At 44.8% G+C, this 25,071-nt stretch overlaps 1 protein-coding gene across 1 annotated transcript in view; it reads right to left on the bottom strand.

The window, feature by feature from the left end:
* Window positions 1-7,042: 7,042 nt before the first annotated feature.
* fhip1b (FHF complex subunit HOOK interacting protein 1B) overlaps window positions 7,043-25,071 on the bottom strand; it is a 44,353-nt gene continuing 26,324 nt past the window's right edge. The window contains 9 exon segments of the mRNA XM_080786296.1: window positions 7,043-8,680; window positions 10,320-10,485; window positions 11,743-11,921; window positions 13,414-14,098; window positions 14,100-14,998; window positions 17,314-17,474; window positions 18,157-18,236; window positions 20,567-20,734; window positions 21,126-21,371. Coding sequence (XP_080642422.1) covers window positions 8,310-8,680; window positions 10,320-10,485; window positions 11,743-11,921; window positions 13,414-14,098; window positions 14,100-14,998; window positions 17,314-17,474; window positions 18,157-18,236; window positions 20,567-20,734; window positions 21,126-21,371 — 2,955 coding nt within the window. The 3' untranslated portion in view covers window positions 7,043-8,309.

The following is a 25,071-nucleotide window of genomic DNA, read 5'->3' as shown; positions in this document are numbered from 1 at the left end:
AGAGTTGTATTGCTAAAACACACCCCTATGTTAAAGTTGTACTACCGGTATATGTAACTTGTTTGTGTTTGTGTGAAACTGTGAATACAATGTTATTTTGTTCAATATGCAACGAGCAAGTGAATACAATAATATAACCTATACAATTGCGGTCTTTGTGTTTGGTCTGCCTATTGAGACATTTACAGTAGATCCTGTGTCTGGCACAACTGGTTGAAAAGTGTTACATACAGTATGGTCAAAATTCAGCACTTGCACATACAGTAGACCCAGGTTCAAATCTGTACGAACATGACAGCTGCTGCAGTTATAAGAGTCTAGATAGAAATAGGTTGTCGTTTACGTTCGTGGAAATATAGGCTTTGGTAAGATCATTAATTTAACAAGCTGCATGACACGTGGAGCTTGTTAACACATGTCTGGACTCATCCCTGCTCTGAAACGGTTGATAGGGCGTACTAATTATGATGAACGTCACACAAATCTGAGAAAATCCCTACTGAAAGGTATACTTTCAGTAGGGAAAAAAGCGTGATAATTATGATCAAGATCAAGTCACACGTTTCGAGACGTCCATGTCAACATGTCACATGTAATTACCACGGCCCACGGTTATTAACAAGCAACCTTTCCAGCACAAGAAACTAACATAGCCTATTATCCATTAATCTCGTCTCGAAATATGTTAATGACGTTTAGAAGATTTGGAACACTTTCCTGGGGGTCTTTATGTGTGTAATATGTGGCTTTAGATACTTTAGCAGTGAGCCCTGCATGTGTCTCTGATGTCATGGAAACTGGGCTCAGTTACTTCCTGGACTACATGTTGCCTCAGTAAGACAGCCCTCCTCCTATCCACAAGGAGGAGCAGTGCGCCAAAGCATCATGGGGATTGTAGTCCAGGATGGAAGTGAGCCCAGTGAACAGGTAAAGCACGGATTGCAAGGTGGCGTAGTAGTCCACTATAGGCTATAACGAGGCAGCTGGCAGAATGGGGGTTTGTGTTCGTATTAGATGGTGTGGTTCCGCCCGCGTGGGTGGCACTTTCCTTGGCTACTACCCTACTAGTAGTAGCCGGCAGGGTAAAACGAGCGCGCCTCCTTGTTCTCCAGTTAGACCAGGACATATGTTTCATTTGTTCAATTACTGTATACATTAACCGCACCACCCGCGGCAAAATCCGCCATCCGCAGGTCTCTAGTATCCAAAACATAAAGGTCCGATAATGAGCTAAAACTAATTTTACTTCAGACTTCGCGAGAACAAGAAAATCTAAGTTTACGGGTTGAAACAAGCGTTTAAATCAGCACGCTTTCCATGTTTTCCCAAGGAAGTTGTGGCCGGAGCCTAGACCAGACCGCAAAAGAACAAGGAGGCGTGGCCTTTGTGCTTGGCCGTGGGCCTGCCTCTAAGCCAGTGGTGGAAAGTAACTAAGTACTTTTACTTAAGTACTGTGTTGAGGTATTTGTACTTGACTTGAGTCAAGTGAAAGGCTAATTAGCCCTAGTGAAGGGCTAATTAGATCTTCCAACTGACTTCAGGTCAGTCCAGCGTAGGGACTGAAGTCGCATATGGGGGCTGTAATTTAAGCCCGATTCTATTCTGACATCAGCGTGCCATCTGGCAAGAGGGGATAGGCTTGAATGAGAAAAAAAAGAAGCGAGGACATGTACAGTATTGCTAGGTAAAACATTTATAAATTAATAAACATTCCCTTTTTAGTGTTTCTTTATACAGAACTGTATTCTCTCTTCTTTCTTTTTTTTTTTTTGAATGATTTTAAAATATAGAAAAATATTTCTGGCAACATTCAACATCATTTTTGCTGTGATATCTCATTCAGTCCCGTTGGGGTTGGTTAATTCATTCACACCCCTGCATTCCGGCGTAAGACCCATTGGTTTATACATTATGTACAATTATTATCTCCCATATCAGCTGCAACGGAGGACACCAGAGGATGGTTTTGCATAGAGTCCAAGGGGGATAGATCTCAGAGGGGGAGAAGAGGAGTCAAGCTCAAAGGAGAGAAAAAAATAAAAAAATAAAAGAAGATCACATGAAGATGCAATGCAAATTGTCAAAAATCCACACACGAGAATTTTGTTGAATCTGAAAGAAACGGAACATATATGCTGTATATACATTCTGAAGAGATTAAAAACAAAGACGTTAACCCATTTTGGAGCGGGAACCCCTTTTGGTGTTTTAAACATTTAGCTATTGAAAAATAGCAGATCCACAAGCTCATAGCGCGCCACCGAGTGGCACGCTAGGAGCTTGTTAGGTCTGCTATTTTTGAAAAGTCATGAAAATATTTATTTCAGAAAACTGGTTTTTGTTTTAAATTTCGAGGTCAGGCCAAAATGGGTTAAAGTGACAATGGTGGATTAATATAGCCAATGTTTAGTCAAATGTTTAGTCAAAAAAAAACATAACTGCTTATTATATGGAATGCGTCTATACTGGTGTTCCACTATAGTCACTAGATTGAATTGACAATAATGTCGTTAATTTGGCTGAATTAGTCATTGGGTTAGCAATGTCAGGATGTTTAGTTCTACTGTGTCTATGTCCACGTTTCCATTAAAACAATTCCCAGTAAGTTATTCCCAAAAATAACTTCTGTAGAAGAATTTAGGAGTTCTCACATTTAAACCTTTATTATCAAACAACCAGGTAATATACTAGCAATTTAGGAACTTTTGTAAATTAGAATGTTTTGTAATCTTGTATAATTCTAATTGACAACTTTTATTATCCAGTGATGTTATTTTTATTTTATGGATTTGACTGACAGGATTTAGAATTATACTAAATGGGAAACTGACAATGGCCAAAGCAACATTCATTATTGAATTCCAATGACGTTTCTGTTACTTTTGTTTTGTTTTTGGTCTGGCGTTTTATTAATTTATTTGTATTATTGGTAATCTTAATTCTTATCGTTAAATCATGAGAAACAGAAGTTTTAGGTGATATTAGAGAATGATATCATATACAGCAGTAAATGTATACAAGATTCATTATAATTATTATGGTGTACAATTACTGGGCAGAATTCTCATACACAATCAATGATTGCTTATTTTGAATGTGTGAATTTCACATCACTCGGCGTTGAGTTGACAGACGGTTCCAGGCAAATCTCCTCATTATATATATATAAAAAAAAAAAGTCTTTGGTGTTCATGAAACAAGACTGTACAAATAATACAATACAACATTGATAATGGCCTGATGTACGATGTTTGACCAAGTTAATCATGTATAAACTAACTACTAACCATCAACACACCTGATCATATTGTATAAATCGACAGTGATAAAAAAAAAAGGTGTAAAATGATAATCTCCCTTTAAAAAAACCAAAATAAAAGCAAAAGCAGGGAATCCAGCCAATAGCGTGGGCTCCATGGACTCCCACTGTAGGAGCAAAATGAGCCGTGATTTCTTTAAGTTTAAACCATTCAGGACGGGAACCCCTGTAGGTGTTTTAACCATTATGGTATACTTTAGCTGTTTAGCACAGAGTGCCGTGCTATACGAGCTTGTAGCTCTGGCTATTTCGTGAAAAATCTTGAAAATGTGGCGCAAGTCTTTGAATATAATATTCTTTCTGAGGGAACGTTTTTATAACACAAACAACATATTTTCAACCTTTTTTTGGGGGTCCTCGACAGAAAACTGTCATGATTATTTTTTAGAAGACGTTTTGTAGAATCTGGCCTCAGTCCTATAAATGGGTTTAAAGTTTAAACGGATGGAAGAAATGCAGGTTTGGATGGACAAGAAGGATGGCGTCCCGTAAAAAACACAAAAGTGTTTTCACTTTTCTCCTTCGTGGCAATTCTGAATAGCTGTTGGCGAGAACTGGGGGAGTGAACCGTTTATAGCGCTGCTCAGCACCAACAGGGCCTGATAATGTTAGAACTGGGGGAGTGAACCGTTTATAGCGCTGCTCAGCACCAACAGGGCCTGATAATGTTAGAACTGGGGGAGTGAACCGTTTATAGCGCTGCTCAGCACCAACAGGGCCTGGTAATGTTAGAACTGGGGAGAGTGAACCGTTTATAGCGCTGCTCAGCACCAACAGGGCCTGGTAATGTTAGAACTGGGGAGAGTGAACCGTTTATAGCGCTGCTCAGCACCAACAGGGCCTGGTAATATTAGAACTGGGGAGAGTGAACCGTTTATAGCGCTGCTCAGCACCAACAGGGCCTGATAATGTTAGAACTGGGGAGTGAACCGTTTATAGCGCTGCTCAGCACCAACAGGGCCTGGTAATGTTAGAACTGGGGAGAGTGAACCGTTTATAGCGCTGCTCAGCACCAACAGGGCCTGGTAATGTTCACGGGGCAGGAGATGAGCCAATATAGCCAGTGAAATTGGGCCCTGGAATGGGCGAGGGAGAGCTTTCAGCTCAGCACCCCGACGGAGAGCAATACACGTACAAAAACACCTACCCAGTGGTGGAAAGTAACTAAGTACTTTTACTTAAGTACTGTGCATAAGTACAATGTTGAGGTATTTGTACTTTACTTGGGTATTTCCGATTTCCAGTACTTTTACTTCTACTCCACTACAATTAATTGAAAACTTTAGTTACTATAGTTACTTTGGCAAAATTTGATTAGAAAACATACATTAACCACTTCAACCCTATATACATTTCGGCTATTTTCAATAGATTTTCTACACATTTTGAACTTGTGAAATGGGACATTCTGCAATATGAATACTTTTACTTTAAGTACATTTTGATGCCGATACTTTTGTACTTTTACTCAAGTACATTTTCAATTCCGTACTTTTACTTGTAACTCTAAATTGCAGTATTGGTACTTTTACTTAAGTAAAACCATTGAGTACTTTTCCCACCACTGCACCTATACCTCTTTTAGAAGTACTACCGATATACAATGAGCCTACAGTATGTTATTGTCATGAGAAATATTAGTAAAACGCACATTAAAAAGTAAAATGATGAGGTTTCTTTTTCTTCCTACAAAAGAAAAGACGTGTCACTACTAATCAATTATTAAAAATCATATTTCCAGAGCAGAGGACCGCAGCTATGGCTTTTTGTTTTATTGACGACAAGGCATGATGTTTGTCCTAAACAAACAAAAACAAAAAAAAACATGATGATGGCATATTATCCAATTTCAGTTTTGAGAAATTAGACTTTTGTACGACATGATGGTGGCAGTGGCTCTCCACTGCTAAGAATAACATTGAGAGACGTGGCTAGTGTGTGCAAAGTTGGATCGGTTCACAAAGACTAGAGTCTCAGATGGACTTTCAAAATGCACGCACGTGCAGTCATATACGTTACGTCATATTAACGCACGCACGTGCAGTCATATGTTACGTCATATTAACGCACGCACGTGCAGTCATACGTTACGTCATATTAACGCACGCATGTGCAGTGATACGTTACGTCGTACGCTACGCGCACACACACACCGCTTGAGTCCTTGATAATATACGAAACCTTTGAAATACATTTTTTTCAACAAACAAACAAAAACGTAAAGTGATTATAGTGTCTTGGCGATAACCTTCAAACACTGTGGGCCTTGCAACTATACTCTCGACTTCCAAAACACAAAAGAATAAATAAGCCGCTCAGTCACTGCAACACTTGGCATGGTCAGAGCCCATGTTGACCCTTCCACATCCTCAGACACACTATCTACAATATTGGTACCTGACGGGAAGAAAAAAGGCAAAATGAGGCTAAGTAATAGCTGATAGCACTGGTTTAAAGTGGGTTATTATTAGTATTAACGGAAAAATAGCAGCATGTTTCGATTCTGAATGTTTTTTTATTGCCGTCTTGCAATTTTTGCCCGTCTCCGGTTTATGACTTTGCTTTGAGACGAAAACTTAAAAAAAGTTGTCGAGAGAAAAAAGTTGGCCTTTTGGGGAGGACAAAGATCTGCCTTCATGAAAAGATATCAACGAACGCCACACGAAGCAGACGCTTTTTTTCAAAAGTTCAAAGGGATTACTAATCTTTGAATGCCGACGCTCACAATTAAAATATTCACTTCCCTTCTATCTCACAGACTCCAGAATATGTAGGGGGAGAAAAAAAAGAGCTTCCTCGGATTGGAGCACAGACAACGATGAGTAGAGCCACCAGAGAGGCATGGCATTGTGATGGACTGGAGAGTCAATCCCTAAAAACAGTGGCTCTCAAAGTGGGGTCCGGGAGGGAGTTCCGAGGGGGTCCTCCTCAACTATGATGGATAGTTAGGACCCTGACGCCGGGGCTCCACCGGGCGCGTCTCCGTCACCGTCGGGGAATGTTCCCTTTTTAATCAATGAAGGGTGGCTCCACTGCCCGCGTTGCGTTGCGAGACTGCATTAAAATTGCCCCCGGTTATTTTTCTGACGCACGCTACGGAGACCCAAAGCGCCCAGTGGAGCCCCGCCGTTATGGGTCGTACAAATGGAACCAAATGGACCCGTTTACAGAGTTAAATTAACTTTGACTTTACAATATAAATTGGGGGGATAGAAATTCCATTAAATGCGGGGTCTGTAGCCTAATGCATGTCAAACCGAGGGTCCTTAAAATGGCTGAAAATCACTGCTAGAGCCGTAAAATAAATCTCTTATGGGGGTTCCTAGCTGGCATATCTTTTCAAATGGGGGGTCCGCGGGGCTAATAAGTGTCAATTTCAGAGGGGGTCCCTGGCATGAAAACATTTGAGAACCACTGCCCTAAAACAATGTGACCACACACACACACACACACACACACGCACGCTCGCGCACACACACACACACACACACACACACACACAGTATAAAAGACACATGTGCACATGTTACCGATATGTCTAGAAAATGGATGGTGTACAAAAGAAAAGCACGTCGAAATCAAATGGAGATGTTAATATACATAATAAAATAAAACCACAAATCGAATTACACAAAGAGTCTACACTGGTTCCCCCCCCCCCCCCCCCCCACCCTGATTCAGAGGGGTTGAGAGAAGAGAGAGTCTCTCTCTCTCTCTCCCATGCCTCTGTTCTCGTTCTACCATTCACAGATATCCAAGTCTCTCCAACAATGAGGTGGTATGTGTTGAAAATGTCAAAAAATAAAAATAAAATTAAAACACCACCACATGGGGCCGTGTTTAAACTTCTGGTTGTCCTTGAGGGGAAGAAGACAACCCTCTGGGCTCTTATTATCCATTGATTGATGCGATACCATGTCAAAAATGACGAGATAAAACAAAAAGGGGCTTTGTCCTAATAGAAAGATTAATGCTCAAAAGCCGATTGGATACTTCCAGGATAGAGTTGATTGGATATGGCCTTATAATATGGTCAGTGCTCCGTGTATGTATAGGGTCTTTTGGGTCGAAAACTTCTGGGAGGAAAAACCCTTTCTGCTTCTGCACCACCGAGCCTTAAATTATAGCCTTGATTCGAGCTTAACCCAATTTTGGGGCGGGAACCCCTTTTGGTGTAAGCATTATGTTATGCTTTAAGCTATTGCAAAAATAGCAGATCTACAAGCTCAAGATCTACAAGCTACGAGCTTGTAGGTGCTGCTATTTTTGAAAAATCGAAGAACCACTGACGTAGAAACATAGCTTTTTCAGAAAACTGTCAGGATTTAGAAGACATTTATAGAATCGTTCCCAGGTCAAAATGGGTTAAAATATCCTTGATTCAAGCTTTTTTTTTTAAAAGAAGGGGAAAGCGGACAGACTAGCACTTAAGTGTGCGCGCCTATTTTATCCATTTAGCAGCGGCTTTAATTTGCCGCACTATATACTATGGCCTGGTATGCGTATATATATTTATATATATACAAAGCTCCCAAATCAAGAGCATCCATTGAGATTTTACCGCGTATAATAATTTCTATACATAAATACTATATACATGATATGCACAGTATCATAGAATTTGACACGTCCATCTCCTCCTTATATATAATTATAGGTATAACTATCCTATATGAATGTCGATAGAAAAACAAAATGCAATTGCGACCGACAACTACAACGTTCCTAGTGTTCCGAAGTCGCTGTTGTTTACTCGACCCATTTTCCGTTGACTATGGCAAAAAACATCCATATTTATCAGTGCTCCCGCCTGCCCCCCCCCCACCAGGTGGCAGGAGGGTGTCAGTGCAGGTTTTTTTCCCCCAGGCCCCACACAGCTGGAGCTCATTGGCGATAATCCTCCCGCGTGTGTTTTTTGTGTGCGCTTTGTGTGTCAGTCGCACAAAAACAAAGAAAGCAAACCGATTGGAAGCTGGAAGCTATATACCCGCTACTCCTCTGCCCCGCCCCCCTGGCTGTGGGGGAAGGGAACGGCGACGGCGTGCTCCTGAGCCAGCGCCGCCAGCTCCTTGAGGAACTCGCTGAAGATGACGGCGCAGTAGACGGCGTTCTTCACCCGCAGCGCCTCCGCCTGTTTCTCCAGCGAGGAGGTGCCGCCGCCGCCGCCTCCTCCGCTGGCCGAGGCCGGCCCCGCGCCGCCGCCGCCGCCGCCCCCTCCTCCTCCCCGGAACAGGGCGCTGTGCAGCGACTGGCCGCCGTCTCGCACGTGCGCCAGGGCCAGCTGGGCGGCGTGGCGCGCCCTGGTGGGGCTGTTGGTGTGGCGCAGGATCAGGTCGCCCAGCGACGGCTTGCGGCTCTTCACTGAGAACACACGGGGAGAGAGAGAGAGAGGAAAGGGTGGAGTCTGGTCAGTGTGGCGTGCACAGACATTTAGAGGAAAGGGTGGAGTCTGGTCAGTGTGGCGCGCACAGACATTTAGAGGAAAGGGTGGAGTCTGGTCAGTGTGGCGCGCACAGACATTTAGAGAGAGGAAAGGGTGGAGTCTGGTCAGTGTGGCGCGCACAGACATTTAGAGAGAGGAAAGGGTGGAGTCTGGTCAGTGTGGCGTGCACAGACATTTAGAGGGGCAGGTGCTGAAGTGAAAAAAAAAAAAAAAGGGCTCCTTGTGCAGCGCGTGGAACCGGCCGGTTGCCATAACCCATTTTGGTGTTTGCAGCATTATGTTATACTTTAGCTATTGAAAAATAGCAGATTTTGAAAAATCGTCAAAAATGTGGCGCAAATATTTGAATATATATTCTTTCAGAGCCAACGTTTTTAACTCATGTCTTTGCTTCTGGGGGGAGGGGGGGGGGGTCTGTGACCTCAAACCACAGATGAGCGCACGCGCGCACACACACACACACACACACACACGAAAGAAAAAGAGGAATCTCAGAGCGTACTGTGGCGAAGGCTGATTGAATATCCCAGTAAGGATAGGATCGGCGTGGAGCCCTGCCATGGCTGCCAGGCTTTAACCCATTCTGACCCGAGGACAAAAATGTCTTCTAAATCCTGACAGTTTTCTGTCAGTGGTTCTCAAACTATTTCATGTCAAGGAGCCCCAAAGATGTAATGTAATATGTTCTTCCCCGGGGCGGGGACCCCCCTATAGTAGCAAAGATTTGAGTTAAAAAAACGTTCACTGTGTAAGAATATAATTATATTCAAAGACTTGCGCCCACATTGTCAGGACTTTTCAAAAACAGCAGACCCGCTATGTGAGCTTGTAGATCTGCCATTTTTCCCAACAGCTAAAGCATAACATAATGCTTAATTAAAACACCAAAGAGGGGGTTTCCCGCCCAGAATGGGCTAATAGGCAGACATCACTACCGTATGGCGGCTATCTCCTCTCTCTCTCTCTCTCTCTCTCTCTCTCCCTCTCTCCTCCTGCTGGGTCCACGGCGCTACCATATATACCATCTCATTAACCCAGCCCAGCAAGCACAGATGGCACAGTTTCCCCAACAAATCATCTCAAATGCGAGCCCTGGCCGCCATTATTCATGGCATATTTCCATTTGCTGCCTCTCTTATGGCCTGTGTGTGTGTGTGTGTGTGTGTGTGTGTGTGTGTGTGTGTGTGTGTGTGTGTGTGTGTGTGTGTGTGTGTGTGTCGTAGCGCGGCACCGAGTGCTGCGCTACGAGCTTGTATAGGTCTGCTATTTTTGGAAAATCGTGAAAATGTGGTGCAAATCTTTGATGAATATATTCTTTCAGAGCAAACGTTTTTTTAACTCATATCTTTGCTTCTGGGGAGGAGGTCCCTTGAACAACATATTTTCAGATGTGGGTCGGCAGCAAATGACATGGGGGTCCTTGACATGAAAATGTTTGAGAAAACGACTGATGCAGAAACATGAGGTTTTTCAGAAGACCGTCAGGCTTTAGAAGGCATTTGTAGAATGGTCCTGGGGTCTAAATGGGTTATATTTATGTATGTGCCGCTTGCTCACCCAGAGAGTCGGAGCGTCTCAGCGTATGGGCCGCCGTGGGAGACTGGGAGGTCCAGTCCACTTTGCTCCGCGCCGCCAGGTACCGCTGGGCTCTCCGCAGCATGGCGGGGAAGTCTCCGTGGGACGCGGCGAACGCCTCGATGCGGTTCTTCACCGAACCCAACACCTTGGGAAGGGGTAGAATTTGTATTAGACAAACTTGAGCAATTTTGTTTTTTTTCCCCCATCATGAAAATGATGAAAATGGTTGAAAATCACTGTGTGACTAATTGGACACTGTTGGGGGTATCTTTGGGACCAACCCATAAATAAATTACCAACTGTAAATTATGCTAGAACATGTGCACCTAAAACATTAAACAAGTATATATACTGTGTGTGTGTGTATATATATATATATATATATATATATATATATATATATATATATATAAATAATCTCTAAATTTGAATCCAAAAAATCACATTAAAAACCTTCTTTGAACTAAGTGCAGATAGCATTTGTCTATAATTGTTAGCATTCTTCTCTGACATGTGGTCTACCTCTAGCAGTAAACTAAATAACTCCTTGCTATTTATAGCCAGTTTTTGACTAAAGAATGCAACCAATACTATAACATTGAGTGGAGCAACCCTGGAACAACATATTTTCAGATGGGGGTCGGCCGGCCAAATACAGACAATTCTGGGGGTCCTTGACAAGAAAAAGGTTGAGCACCAACTGACATTATTGTGGAATCAGTTCTCGGGTCTAAAATGGGTCAGAATCCAAGATTTCGTCGACTAAAACTAAGACGAGAAATGTTCCGTCGACTACCGTTTTCCGCTGACGAAAACCAAACGGAAACTAAATGAAAACCGATGACTAAAACTAAGACTAAATATATTGACAATTTCGTCAAACAAACAAAAACTAGACTAAAAATGTTAGGAAGGGACTATAGTGGACAAGAGAATCCAGTAGAAGTTATTTTACACTTGGTTGCAGGCTGAAAATAGCCGCAGCGCGACGCGTTGTGAGCTTGTAGACCAGCAAATGTATAATCATTGCGACGGCATCAAGGCCCCCGCCAAAAACACATTTCAGTCGACAAAAATAAACCGTAGATTTAGTCGACGAAAACCTTTCCGATATTCAGTCGACTAAAAAAAATCACACCTGTGTGAACCAAGTGGTGCAACTCCCCTCTCTCTCTCCCTCTCTCTCTCTCTCTCTCATTATAGACACAGCACTACCCCTCTCTCTGTTTCTGGCGCCCCCTACTGCTATAAATATGTAACATACTCGTGCTCATACACACACGTACACAGGTACACAGGTACACGGACAAAGCTGGATGTAGAAGTGGTTGCACCACTTAAAAACACACTAAAACATTCCAGGTGACCGATATGAAACGTGACGATGCGCTGCAGCGTATACCTGGATGAGGGACTTGACGCTGGGCTGGAAGACCATGTTGGTGTTGAGCAGGAAGGAGCGCAGCAGGGGCTGAGGGTAGCAGGCCAGCTGGGCCACGATGCCCGTCAGCAGGATGTTGACGTACAGGGAGTTCTGCAGCATGTTCTCCAGCTTGGCGAACACCACCACCATGAACGGACCTGTGGAAGGATGGGAAGATTTATTCATTAGATCCCCCATTAGCTTACTGTGAGTCACAGCAGGGCTATTCACCCATTCTGACCTGAGATCAGATTCTAAAAGTGTCTTCTGCATCCCGACAGTTTTCTGAAAAAGCTGTGTTTCTATGTCAGTCATTCTTCGGTTTTTAAAAAATAGCAGACCTACAAGCTCTTAGCACGCCACTCGAGCTTGTAAGATCTGCTATTTTTCAATAGCTAAAGCATAGCATAATGCTAACACCAAAGGGGGTCCCCGCCCAAAATGGGTTACACATATCATCATTAAAACATTTCTTCCATATTATTATTACATACACATACAACAATCATCCAGCAGAACAGTGAGAACACAACACAACACAACACAACTACTACATTTGATAGCTAGCGCCACAGTACAATCAAATCTTCAACATTGATAATGTAAGTAAATATACTTTATGGGGGGGACAGAACATTTAAAAATCAGACCCGTCTGAGTGAGTGGTGCTGTACTGTACTGTACTTGTGCTAGGGTTTTCACTTTTAGTTTTTTCTACTAGTTGGCTAGTTTACTAGTCGACTAGTTGTTTAACTGCCTATTATGTAAAAAAAGAAAAGAAAAAAAACTTAAAATTAAAGTTTTTTTTATTATTGTTATTTTTTTTTATATTTGTGCATTTAAAAACTGTGTACATTGATCTTGAGGACTAAAAAAAAAATAATAATAATTACTAGTCGACTAGTTAAATAATAGACCAATTGCTTAAAGCCTAACTCGTGCTGTGCTGTGCTGTACTGTGCTGTACTGTGCTGTACTGTACTGTACTGTACTGTACTGTACTGTACTGTACTGTACTGTACTGTACTGTACTGTACTGCACTGCACAAGCCCTCCTCCCTGGACTGTGTCTGTGCGTTAGGCTGTGCAACAGTGACACTTGGTGGTGAACAAACGCTCTATATAACATGCTCGGACACAGCCAGGGACACAGCCACACACATAGCTGTCTATAGGAGTGGTTGCACCACTCAAAACACACACACACGTGATCGGAAATCGGGGGAAAGATACTCAAAATCAAATGATTGGAATCTGATCAGGAGAACAAAAGAACGTGACCGGCACATAATTATGATGGTTACTAAATAGATATTTTAGATTTTAGAGTAGGGTAATAGTTTTAGTAATATGCCCTGAGGGTCCCTCTCTCTCTAGGTTGTTCTTGGAGGAGCATTGAGCAAGTAGGTTTTTAATATGACTTCTTCACCTCCATTTCCGCCCACATGCATCTTTATTTTAGTATGTTTAGTACGTAAGTTATGTCCACTTAGGGCAGATGTAGGATGCCCTCGTGATCGATGTCCCGTGTGTTGGCTCCCAATGGCACAGATATGCAGAAATACCGCAAAAGTACCACCCAATCTCTTTGCCCGAAAATAGCTAGTACAACCACACAACCTGCCCCCCCCATCCCCAAGCATATCTCACCTGTGTAAGGCTGTCCGGTAGGCTGACCCAGGGGCTTGACGGGACTACACAGCCCCACGGTGGTGGTGGAGCCGCCCTCTCCTTTGGCCTCGCCTCCGGCCCCCGTCAGCTCGGCCTCCGAGGGAGAAGAAGAGGCCAGGCATTCCTCCTCCCCCTCCTCCTCCTCCTCCTCCTCACCACGCCTGCCGGTCAACGCCGTCGTGTCCTCGGGCTGCAGCCGCGTCATGGCGGCTCTGTTCCGCTCCCTCACACGCTCCTCCAGCTCTCTGAGCTCCTGGGTGAAGGCCTCGATGCTGATGCCCTGCCCGTTGGCGTCTCCTCCTCCGGGGGGGAGCGGGTGGTGGTGGTGGTCGCCCGGCGCCTGCTCCAGGAGCTCCTTGATCAGGCTCTCCACGGACTGCTGGTGGTGGACGACGTCTTTGAGGACGGGGGGGGTCTCCGAGGGCGTGTCAGTGTCGTCGGTGACCGAGGAGGCGACGACGACGTCAGAGCCCTGAGACGCGATCTGCACGTCGCTGATGTCGTCGCCGCCGTCGACCTCGCTGTACGTTTGGGCGCCGTTTTGATTAGAGTTCTCGTCCGGACGCCGCCGCGCTGCTGCGTGCTCTCCCACGTCTCTCTTCACCTTCTTGACCTCCAGGCTGTCCACGTCCAGGCTGTCGTCAAGGCCGACGCACGCGTCCGGCTGTCCCGAGGAGGAGGAGGTGCCGTTGAACATGGGCTGGTGGTGGTGGTGGGGGGCGACCATGGTGGGGGGGGGGGAGGCGAGGGGGGGCCGAGGACGACGACGACGGGGGGCAGGAGGAGGAGTTCGACAGAGACGGGCCCAAAGAAGGCGAGGAGGAGGAGGAGGGGGGCAGGAGGAGAGGCTTGGCGGGGAGCGGCAGCTCCTCCCGCTGCAGGCTGCGCTTCTTGGAGCGCGGCGTGAGGCTGATGCAGTTGTTCTTGCCGATGGTGACGTCCCACTCGCCGCTGTCGCGCTCCGCGCCGCTCCACTCCGAGCGCGCCGCCGCCACCACGGCCGCCCTCTGCTGCTGGGGAGGGGGAGGAGTGGTGCTGCCCCCCGCCCCCGCCGCCTGCTGGAAAGAGAAGTGCTCGGGGGAAAACACGGGCAGGAGGGAGGAGGAGGGGTGGGGCGCGGTGCCGGGCGGCGGGGGAGGCGGCGGCACCGCGCCGGGGGAGGGGTTCTCCCCGTCGTACGGCGCCGACCAGTCGCGGCAGGCCCAGGAGCAGTGCTCCACGCTCCGCCGCGCGTCGCGGAGGTACTCCAGGTAGCCCGACTCCCAGTCCAGGCACTCGGTGGAGACGGCGGCCGGCGGTTGGTGCATGGGGCTGTCGGGGGAGGACAGGGGGAGGAGCGAGGAGGCCGGCGTGCTGCCGCGCCGCGGTGACGACGACGACGACGACGAGGGCAGCAACGGCGGCTCCGTGTGGCCGCCGGCGGTGGGCGTGGTGGGCCCCCCTCCTCCTCCTCCTCCCCCTCCTCCTCCGCCGCTCTGCTGGCGCATGAACAGGGCCAGGCGGTTGGGGGTGCTGGGCCGGGCCTGGAGGACCGGAGACTCTGAACTGGGGCTGTTGGTCAGCGCTGCAGAAATTTAAAAAAAGGCACAATCGGATTGTTAACCCATATTTGACCTGAGGTCTTCTAAATCCTAACAGTCTTCTGAAAAGCCTCATGTTTCTATGTCAGTTGTTCTCAAAACATTTTCATGTCAAGGACCCCCCCCCCCCCCCCCCCCATCTGAAAATATGTTGTTCCAGGGACCCCGCCCAGAAGCAAAGATTTGAGCTAAAAAACGTTCGCTCTGAAAGAACATATTCGAAGATATGCGCCAACATTTTCAGGATTTGTCAAAAATAGCAGACCTACAAGCTCGTAGCGTGGCACTCGGTGGCACGCTATGAGCTTGTAGATCTGCCATTTGTCAATAGTATAACATGTTGTTTAAAACACCAAAAGGGGGAACCCAGAATGGGTTAAGCAACGCCCCTTGGAGAAATCAAAAGTGGCAGTGTTTTCTGTATTCATTTATTGTTTCGCATTAACTAGGTGTGGACATTCAATAATGTCCGTCATCACATGGGATCTGTACGGACGATAAAAGAACATGGGAGTTCAGAAGTGCATGACTGTAACACATAACTGTACAGTGAAATGCATTCGCATGATGCTTCGTCTTATCAAGCAGGTCATGCATTCTAGGAATTACAGGCAGAACTAACTGACTGACTGACATTCATGCATCTTAATTGTAGCACAGCTCTCATCTGATCTCTTGGTTCCTGTCAGGACCCTGACACGCCCCCGACTACCAAGAGCCCCCCCAGATTGATGCTATAGAGATGTGTGTATTACTGTAATAATCAGACTTTATTATTAAAAAACAAATGTCTGTAATGACATTCAGCCTGATGGTGGCGCCATAGTGTAGGAGTGGTTAAGATATTGGGCTTTCAAGTGGGAGACCGGAGTTCGAATCCCGGGCGTTACATTAGATTTTAACCACGTTAACCATAGAGCACCGAAGTCTGACGTCAATATCGGTAGAGGGCGCAAATGCACGGGTTCATGTACTTTTTATTTGCATTGTGATCCCCATAGGGAGGATTTTAGATAGCCTCATTTAAGAACCTCGTTTTAAGAGAGAAAACACTATTGTTACTGCTACTGAATTAGTTACATTTTCTCTAGAAACAGACTGCATCATATATGAGTGACTGACTGTCGCAAACGACACAGAGACAGCTCCCTGACAATATCGCCGAGACAGCTTGTTTATTTTTGGACCACAATGCTTATATGAGACGATTTTAAGATGACCACAATGTTATTCTCCATAGAAAATCTACAAGCTCATAGCGCGGCACAGAGTGCCGAGCTTGTAGATCTGCCATTTTTGAAAAATCCTGAAAATCTTTGAACATATATTCATCCACAGCAAACGTCTTAACTCATATCTTTTCTCCTGCAGCCAATTGCATATAATCTTTTGGGTCCTTGACATGAAATAGTTTAATAATAATAATAATAATAATAGCTCAAATTTATATATAGCGCTTTTATAAATACACAACGCGCTTTACATAGGAACACTAGGAACGGACTTTAATAAGAAGAAAAAAGAAAGCAAAACATAACAGATACAACAACAGCACAGGGTTAAAAAGATAAAAGGCCTCAGCTGGGGAAAGCTGTCCTGAGTTTGAGCATTATAAACAAGTTTCACAGAGAAAACTGTCACCAAATGGACCCTGATGGGTCCATTTGGTTCCATTTGTACACTCTCAGAGTTTAGATTAACAGTGATTTTACAATATAAATTGTTGTCCCAGAGATATAAATGCCATTAAATGGGGGTCCGTAGCCTAATGCATGTCAAACTGCGGGGTCCTTGAAATTAAACGGGTTGAGAATCACTGCTTAGAGCCGTAAAAATCTTCTCTTATTGGGGGGTCCCTGGCATGTCTTTTCAAACGGGGGTCTAATTAGTGTCAATTTGGGGGTCCTTGACATGAAAAGGTTTGGGAACCACTGATTTTAACCCATTTTGGGGCGGGGAACCCCTTTTGGTGTTAGCATTATGTCGTGCTTTAGCTATTGAAAAATAGCAGATCTACAAGCTCATAGCACGCCACCGAGTGGCGCGCTACGAACTTGTATAGGTCTGCTATTTTTGAAAAATCGACAAACCACTGACACAGAAACATAGCTTTTTCAGAAAAACCGTCAGGATGCAGAAGACATTTTTTAGAAACTGATCTCAGGTCAGAATGAGTTAGAAGACTATAATAGAATCTGGTCTCAGGTCAGAATGTACAATCTGGTCTCAGGTCAGAATGGGTTAGAAGACTATAACAGAATCTGGTCTCAGATCAGCCGTTGGTTGAGCTTTACTGTACCTTTCCCCCAGAAGGCGTCGTCGTCGTCCCTCTCCCCGGCGCTGAGGCGGCAGCACTCTGGGATGAGTGACAGGAACTTGTCCGCCGACTTCCCGTACAGGTCCGTCTCCCTGACGGCGCGGCGCTGACTCAGCATGACGTGGGTGCAGGGCAGCAGATACCTGAGAGGGGGCGCCAAAAACACACCTATACGCTTAAAGGCACGACCTCCTATACAACCTGCAGGGCAGCAGATACCTGAGAGGGGGCGCCAAAAACACACCTATACGCTTAAAGGCTCGACCTCCTATACAACCTGCAGGGCAGCAGATACCTGAGAGGGGGCGCCAAAAACACACCTATACGCTTAAAGGCTCGACCTCCTATACAACCTGCAGGGCAGCAGATACCTGAGAGGGGGCGCCAAAAACACACCTATACGCTTAAAAGGCACGACCTCCTCCTACAACCTGCAGTGAGTGACACCATTTGCATTTTGTGTCAGCTTTTAACCACTTCAACCATTATTCTAAACTTTAGCTATTGAAAAATAGCAGATCTACAAGCTTGTAGATATTGCTATTTTTGAAAAATCGTGAAAATGTGGCCCAAATCTTTGAATATATATTCTTTCAGAGTGAACGTTTTTTTAACTCGAATCTTTGCTTCTGGAACAACACTGGTCCCTGGAACAACATATTTTCAGATGGGGGGTCGGCGGCCAATTACATATAATCTTGGGGGTCCTTGACATGAAAATGTTTGAGAACGACTGACAGAAACATGTGTTTTTTTTTTTTTAAACTGTCAGGATTTAGAAGACAAAATGGGAGGAAAAGAACCACATGTATGTGCAGGTCCTACCTGAGAACGAGCTGCAGCATGAGGTCTTCACAGTTGAGGGAGAGAAGAGTCCTGAAGAGACTTAGAGACACCATGCAGAGCTGCAAGACATTGACACACAACAGCAAAATGAAAACCACATCCAACCCGGAAAACACAGAGGGGGGGTTTTGTATTTGTTTAAAAGAAATGGACAAAAAAATATATTTGAAAAATGCTGTATAACCTGATTACTGACGTCCTTAAATAGAGAATACTTTACCCAGTGTACCACCATACCCAAATGATAAGAGAACAAATATGCTTTAACATAAGCAAGCATTTCTTTTTTTAATGTTTATCAGCAGTGCAAATCGACGGGTCTGGAGGTTTTAACACGGTAGTAAAACTGTTACAACTTGGCTTTTATTGCATCTTGTTTAGCCATTTTATTGTCTTATTGGTCCCTTTTATTGGGGACCCTGACAGTGCAGCGAATAAAGGTTAGCGCAAAGAGGAACCAGTGTTGTTTTTGGCAGCAAACTTCTATTTTAGTCTAAGCATAGTTTTCGGAATGAACCTTCAGTCACATTTTAGTCACCTGAAATGTTTTAGTGTTAGTCTAGTTTTAGTCGACTAAATATCATAAGATTTTAGTCGACGGAATCTACAGTTGATTTAGTCGACTAAAATGTATTTTGGTGGGCTTTGATGCCGTCGTAATGACTGATTTTACACATCGGCTATTTTCAGCATGCAACCAAGTGTAGAATGACTTATACTGGATCTCTTGTCCACTAGTCCCTTCCTAACATTTTAGTCTAGTTTTTATTTGTTGACGAAATTGTCCATATATTTAGTCATCATAGCTTAGTATTAATTTAGTTTCCATTTCGTTTTCGTCAGTGGAAAAAGGGTAGTCGACGAACATTTTTCGTCTTCGTTTTTAAATCGACCAGAACAACACCGGTTGTTGGTTAGACAGATACGTCTGTCATAATAAGTCAAAGTGGAACACCGTCTGTCAGCCGTCAGAATATCGCTGACACACCGCCCGCCCCACAACGGGAACACCGCTTCTTCCACGTCGACAAGTATGGCTCAGAATATCTCAAACATGGCCGTTAGTTCAACAGCTATAGGAACCTGCTTGTGTGCATCACATTATTGTTGTTGCTTCTTTCTAAATCCACACACCGCCCACACACACACACACATTAGCACCACAGCATCCAGAGGCGTCAAAGTAATTACGCACATTTACGTAAGCACTGTACTTAACCCATTCTGAACGGGAACCCATGTTGGTGTTAGCATCATGTCATGCTTTAGCTATTGAAAAATAACAGATCTACAAGCTCGTAGCGCGCCACCGAGTGGCGCGCTACGAGCTTGTAGGTCTGCTATTTTTGAAAAATCGAAGAACGACTGACATTTTTAGAATCTGATCTCAGGTCAGAATGGGTTAATCAGACCAGTGTGTGTCCCAGTGGAAACCTCGTATGAATCTGATCTCAGGTCAGAATGGGTTAATTACAGTTGAGGCATTTGTACTTTATTTGAGTATTTCCAATGTCCAATAGTTTGACTTTTACTCCACTACATTTATTTGAAAACTATAGTTACTAGTTACTTTGCAGATTTAGATTATTATAATATTATTATTATTATTACAAAACATGTATTTCCCAATTCAACCCTATATACAAACACAGGTACGTTTCGGCCATGTGAGCTTGTAGATCTGCCATTTCAAACAAATGTTAATTTGAAATGGGACATTCTGCATAGTGAGTACTTTCTACATTTGGTATACTTTAAGTACATTTTGATGCCAATACTTTTGCACATACCTTTTCAATACTTTTTCCAAGTACATTTTGAGTTCCGGATTTTTTACTTCTACATTGCAGTATTGCAGTACTTTTACTTAAAGCTGCTGTAAGCAATAATATGTCAAAATATCAAAGCTTCTATAGGGGACATCTTTGAATGCAGATTGCGGCCCCTAGATGTGTCACCAAAGACACAGCATTTTTGGGGAGCGTTTTACTAATTGCTGGCTGTCTGAATAAAATAATAATAAAAAAAAGTAATTACAATTTTGACATAATTGCTTATATCAGCTTTAAGGTCCCTGCACATGGAGTGCGTTTTTCCGGATTTTTAGCAGCGTTTCTCCATTCAATTCAACTCAATTCAATTTTATTATAGTGTCAAATCACAACAAGTTGTCTCAAGACTCCATCGGTTTTCCGAAAAACGCATCCATGTGCAACCACCTTTAACCGTGTTTTTTTTTACCGGAAAATGGTGCTAGAGTGCCAGCAGACGAGGCAGACTTTACTCTGAAAAGCCTTTGAAAATGACGTGATCGGCCACTATTTCTGGGCACTCCCGACATACGCACGCACGCACACACACACACACAAACAAACGGACGCACACTGACCCTGGAGTTGCTGCTGATGCGCGTGAGCAGCGTGTCCAGGATGGTGTCGTTGTCGTGGCGATGGAGCAGGATGAAGCGGAGGAAGGTCTTGAGCAGAGCCGTCTCCGTCACGCTGCGGAGGAAGAGGTCCAGGTAGGCTGTGGAGGCGATCATCTCATCCACCGACGACTGGAGGAGGAGAGGAGAGGAGAGGAGAGGAGAGGAGAGGAGAGGAGAGGAGAGGAGAGGAGAGGAGAGGAGAGGAGAGGAGAGGAGAGGAGAGGAGAGGAGAGGAGAGGAGAGGAGAGGAGAGGGAGAGAAATGACAGTCATACACCAGTGGTTCTCAAAGTGATTGTCCGGGGACCCCCCAGGGGTCCTTGAGGGGGTTCCAGGGGGTCCCCACCTAAATGGATAGTTTTGTTATCAACTAAAATAGACCAAAAAAAAAACACAAAAACATTCCAGGTGACATAAAATGTGACTAAAACTAAACTCAAAAGACTGTGACTAAAACAAACAAAAATCTAACTTTTGCTGTCAGTCAAAAACAACAACAACACTGGCGTACAAACGGTTACCTTGTGCAGGGCGGGGCCCATGACGGGCACCAGGAAGCCGTTATGGAGGTAGTCCAGCAGCTGGGAGCTGACGAGGGGGTGGGCCACCTGCACCACGGCGTTGCAGAACTCCAGGGAGTTCATGAACAGCACCAGCGACGACTCGCCCATCCAGTCCTCGCGCCGCAGCGCGTGCCAGTCGTCCCCGCGCACCTCCATCTTCCTGGGCAGCGAGGAGTAGAGGGCACTGAGGCCCGTGGCCAGCACCTGGGAGAGAGAGAGAGAGAGAGAGAGAGAGAGAGAGATGAAGAAGTGATCGCAGACAGCTGATCCTTCCTTGATTTCGTTCCCAGCGTTCATAAATGTGACGGCTGAAATCAATCTGGCACGCCCTACGAAATCAAGCCTCGCCCTCGTTTTTTTTTGCGACATGAACACAACTGCAATACGACGTACCGTATGGAAACCATGTTTACATGATGGAAAAAGCAGATTAAAAAAAGTTTCCCCCGCTCCCCTCGCTGGCCCCCTGTTGATAAATGAGGGCCGTAGTAGGCCTCACTCACACCTAAAGTAACACACGCAAGACACACTTGTGTCCTGTGTGTTCTGTGTGTCACGTGGTTTGAAGACACAACCTTGTTGCATGGGGGGGGGGGGCAGAAGACAAGCCATGAAACCACGTGACTCCCATTGGAGATGCATTGAGGCGGCCATGACACACGGAAGACACAGGACACAAGTGTGTCTTGCGTGTGTCTTAGGTGTGAGGCCTTAGTGTGTGCTGCATAGCTGCCCGTCACCCATCATTGCTACATCCACGTCCACATCACACGCCTCTGCTCGATAGCAAGCCTTTATGCTTCTTTCCGACCGTCTAACTGTCTGTCTGTCTGTTTGTCCCTCCCTGTCGTCATGTCTCTCCGTAAATGTCTCTCTTTCCATGTGTTTGACTTTGACTCTCTCTCTCTCTCTTTCTCTCTGTCGATGTACTGCACAGACAAACGGCGACAGTGTTGCGTGTGTGAGCTCATCCCGGCGTGACACATGATGAGAGTGACAACCCCAGCCAGTGTCCGTGTGTCCATCCATGGTCTATCAGCATTAATGTCTGTGTGTCCGTCCATGGTCTATCAGCATTAATGTCTGTGTGTCCGTCCATGGTCTATCAGCGTTAATGTCTGTGTGTCCGTCCATGGTCTATCAGCATTAATGTCTGTGTGTCCGTCCATGGTCTATCAGCATTAATGTCTGTGTGTCCATCCATGGTCTATCAGCATTAATGTCTGTGTGTCCATCCATGGTCTATCAGCATTAACCCATTTTGGGAGGGAACCCCTCAGATCTTCCACTCCACCTTGGAGACCATTCTATGTTTTGAGATACCTCTGTCCGTTTCTTTTCTACTGTTGGGAAATATCCCTGAAGAGTTTCTAATACATGATAAATATTTAATCAAGATCCTCTTAGCATCAAGTAAAAAAGCAATCACACGACACTGGTGCCAACAGGACCCACCAACGAAAGATCAATGGATGGACATTATTGAGGAGCTGTATACTATGGAAAAACTAACATTCATACTGAGACTACAAGAGGATAAATTCTATAAAAACTGGGAAAAGTGGAATCTCTTCTCTCAGCCTAGCGATATTGCAATAGGATTTCATTGAATGTTTTTTGTAATATGAAAAATGCAGCCTTTTTTTCTTTAACTTTTTGTCTTTTTCTTTTCTTTTTCTTTCCGTATAGTCTTGTTAGTTGTGTTTTCTTGTCTGTTCTTCCTTCAATAAAAATTAAGTGAAAAAAAAAAGAAAGAAAAATAGCGGTAATATGCATTGAACTGCAACATTTTTTTAAATCGTGAAAATGTGCCTCAAATCTTTGAATAATGTATTATTACAGAGTGAACATTTTAACTCAGGAGGCACGTTACAATACATACATTTTTTGGGGGTCCTTGCCATGAAATATTGAGCACCACTGATACAGAAACATACGGTTTTTAAGAAAACGGTCAGGATTTTGAAGACATTCTTTTTTTTTTTCGACGTCAGGCCTAAATGGGTTAAGGTTGCATAGTTAAAAATGGCAACGCACACACATTGCTAAGCCGTCAGTTAAACGTTAAGAGTGAACATATTGATTCACTGCCGTCGGCTCCAGGCAGTGTAAGACAGACAGACAGACAGACAGTCAGACCATTAACATACAGTGGTGTGCACAGACTGCCCCTAGGTGCTCAAGTGGAAAAAAGGGCACCTTGTGCAGCACGTGGAACCGGGCCGGTTGCCTTAATAGCGTGAGATTTATAGATTTCGGGGCCTAAATAATATATTAGAAGCTTTTTATCAAGAATGTATCAATGTCACCATGGTCCACATACTGTACAACAAAGGGCACTTTTTTTTTCCACAGGGAAAAGGGCAGGGGTGCTCTAGCACCCCCTAGTGTCTATATGTGCACGCCACTGCCAACATACCACATATCAATTTGTCCAATCAGGTGACGCGTATACTAGCCTTTACGCAACAGTGAGCAATTGGGCTCAAGTCTTTCATATTACAGGTTCTGCAAACTGAGCAAATATACCACGCCTTGAGGCGACATTTTTAAGACGAAGCGTCAAGAGTATAAGATCAAGGTTTATTCTTCAGTGAGGGCCTGATGAGTTACGTAGAGCAGCTTGTGTCTGAGTCTCAGCACAATGCTTTGATCTCACCTTCATTTGTACAATGAATATGGATTCATTGTACAGTCAGGGCAAGGTGAGATCAAAGCATGGTGCTGATATGCACATCTCTGACAGAAGAGAGAGAGAGAGAGAGAGAGAGAGAGAGAAGAGAGAGAGAGAGAGAGAGAGAATCGCAAGGAATCAAAGGTGAACTGCTTCATTTTAACCCATTTAGACCTAGGTTCGATTCTACAAATGTCTTCTAAATCACGACAGTTTTCTGAAGAAAAAAAAACCTTCGTTTCTATGTAATTGGTGCTCAACCTTTTCCATGTCAAGGACCCCCAGAATTGATCTGTATTTGGCCGCGGCCCCACGTCTGAAAACATGTTGTTCCAGGGACCGCCTAGAAGTAAAGATTTGACTTAAAAAACGTTCCCTCTGTATTCAAAGATGTGCACCACATTTTTACGACATTTCAAAAAATAGCATATCTACAAGCTCGTATAGCGTGGCTATTATTCAACAGCTAAAGTATAACATAATGCTTAAAACACCAAAAGGGGTTTCCCGTCCAAAATGGGTTAAAGTGAGACAGGGAGGGAGGATACTAGTAACCGTGTAATATCTGTATCAATTTAACTCTCGAGTGTGAAAATGGGTCAATGTTTGCACTCGGATATAAACTGATACTCTCGATAGAACCGACAGAATTTGAGAATAGACTCGTCGTCGTAAAGTGGGACTTTGATCGAGTGTGAGTGAGACAGAGCGAGGATGACTGAAAACACAAGCGAAGTGAGAGAGAGAGAGAGAGAGAGAGAGAGAGAGAGAGAGAGAGAGAGAGAGAGAGAAAAGGAGGCCAGAGTGTTCCAGGAAATGACACAGCGAGTCTCTACGCAGGGCCCAGGTGGTGTTTTGGTCCTTGACGCCACCTCCAACCGGTCCTTCTGAGCGTTAAAGTGGGTCAGCTTGAAGCTCATAAATTATTCTATACGAGGGAAGAGGACGAGCAGAGTTGCAGAGTCTGCGGGTATGGGGGAGAGGAGAAGGACCCATGTGGCAAAAACACAACACACCACTGAAACAGAACAGGTATGGGGGAGAGGAGAAGGACCCAGTGGCAAAAACACAACACACCACTGAAACAGAACAGGTATGGGGGAGAGGAGAAGGACCCAGTGGCAAAAAACACAACACACCACTGAAACAGAACAGAAGGGGAAACGGATTCCAAACAGAGCCCGGCTGATATATCCGCCATTGTTTTTGTTTTGGGACGACATCGGTATC

This window comes from Protomyctophum bolini, assembly GCF_963924005.1.
Source record: "Protomyctophum bolini genome assembly, chromosome: 16".
NCBI lineage: Eukaryota > Metazoa > Chordata > Actinopteri > Myctophiformes > Myctophidae > Protomyctophum > Protomyctophum bolini.
This window is presented reverse-complemented; position numbering and strand designations above follow the sequence as displayed.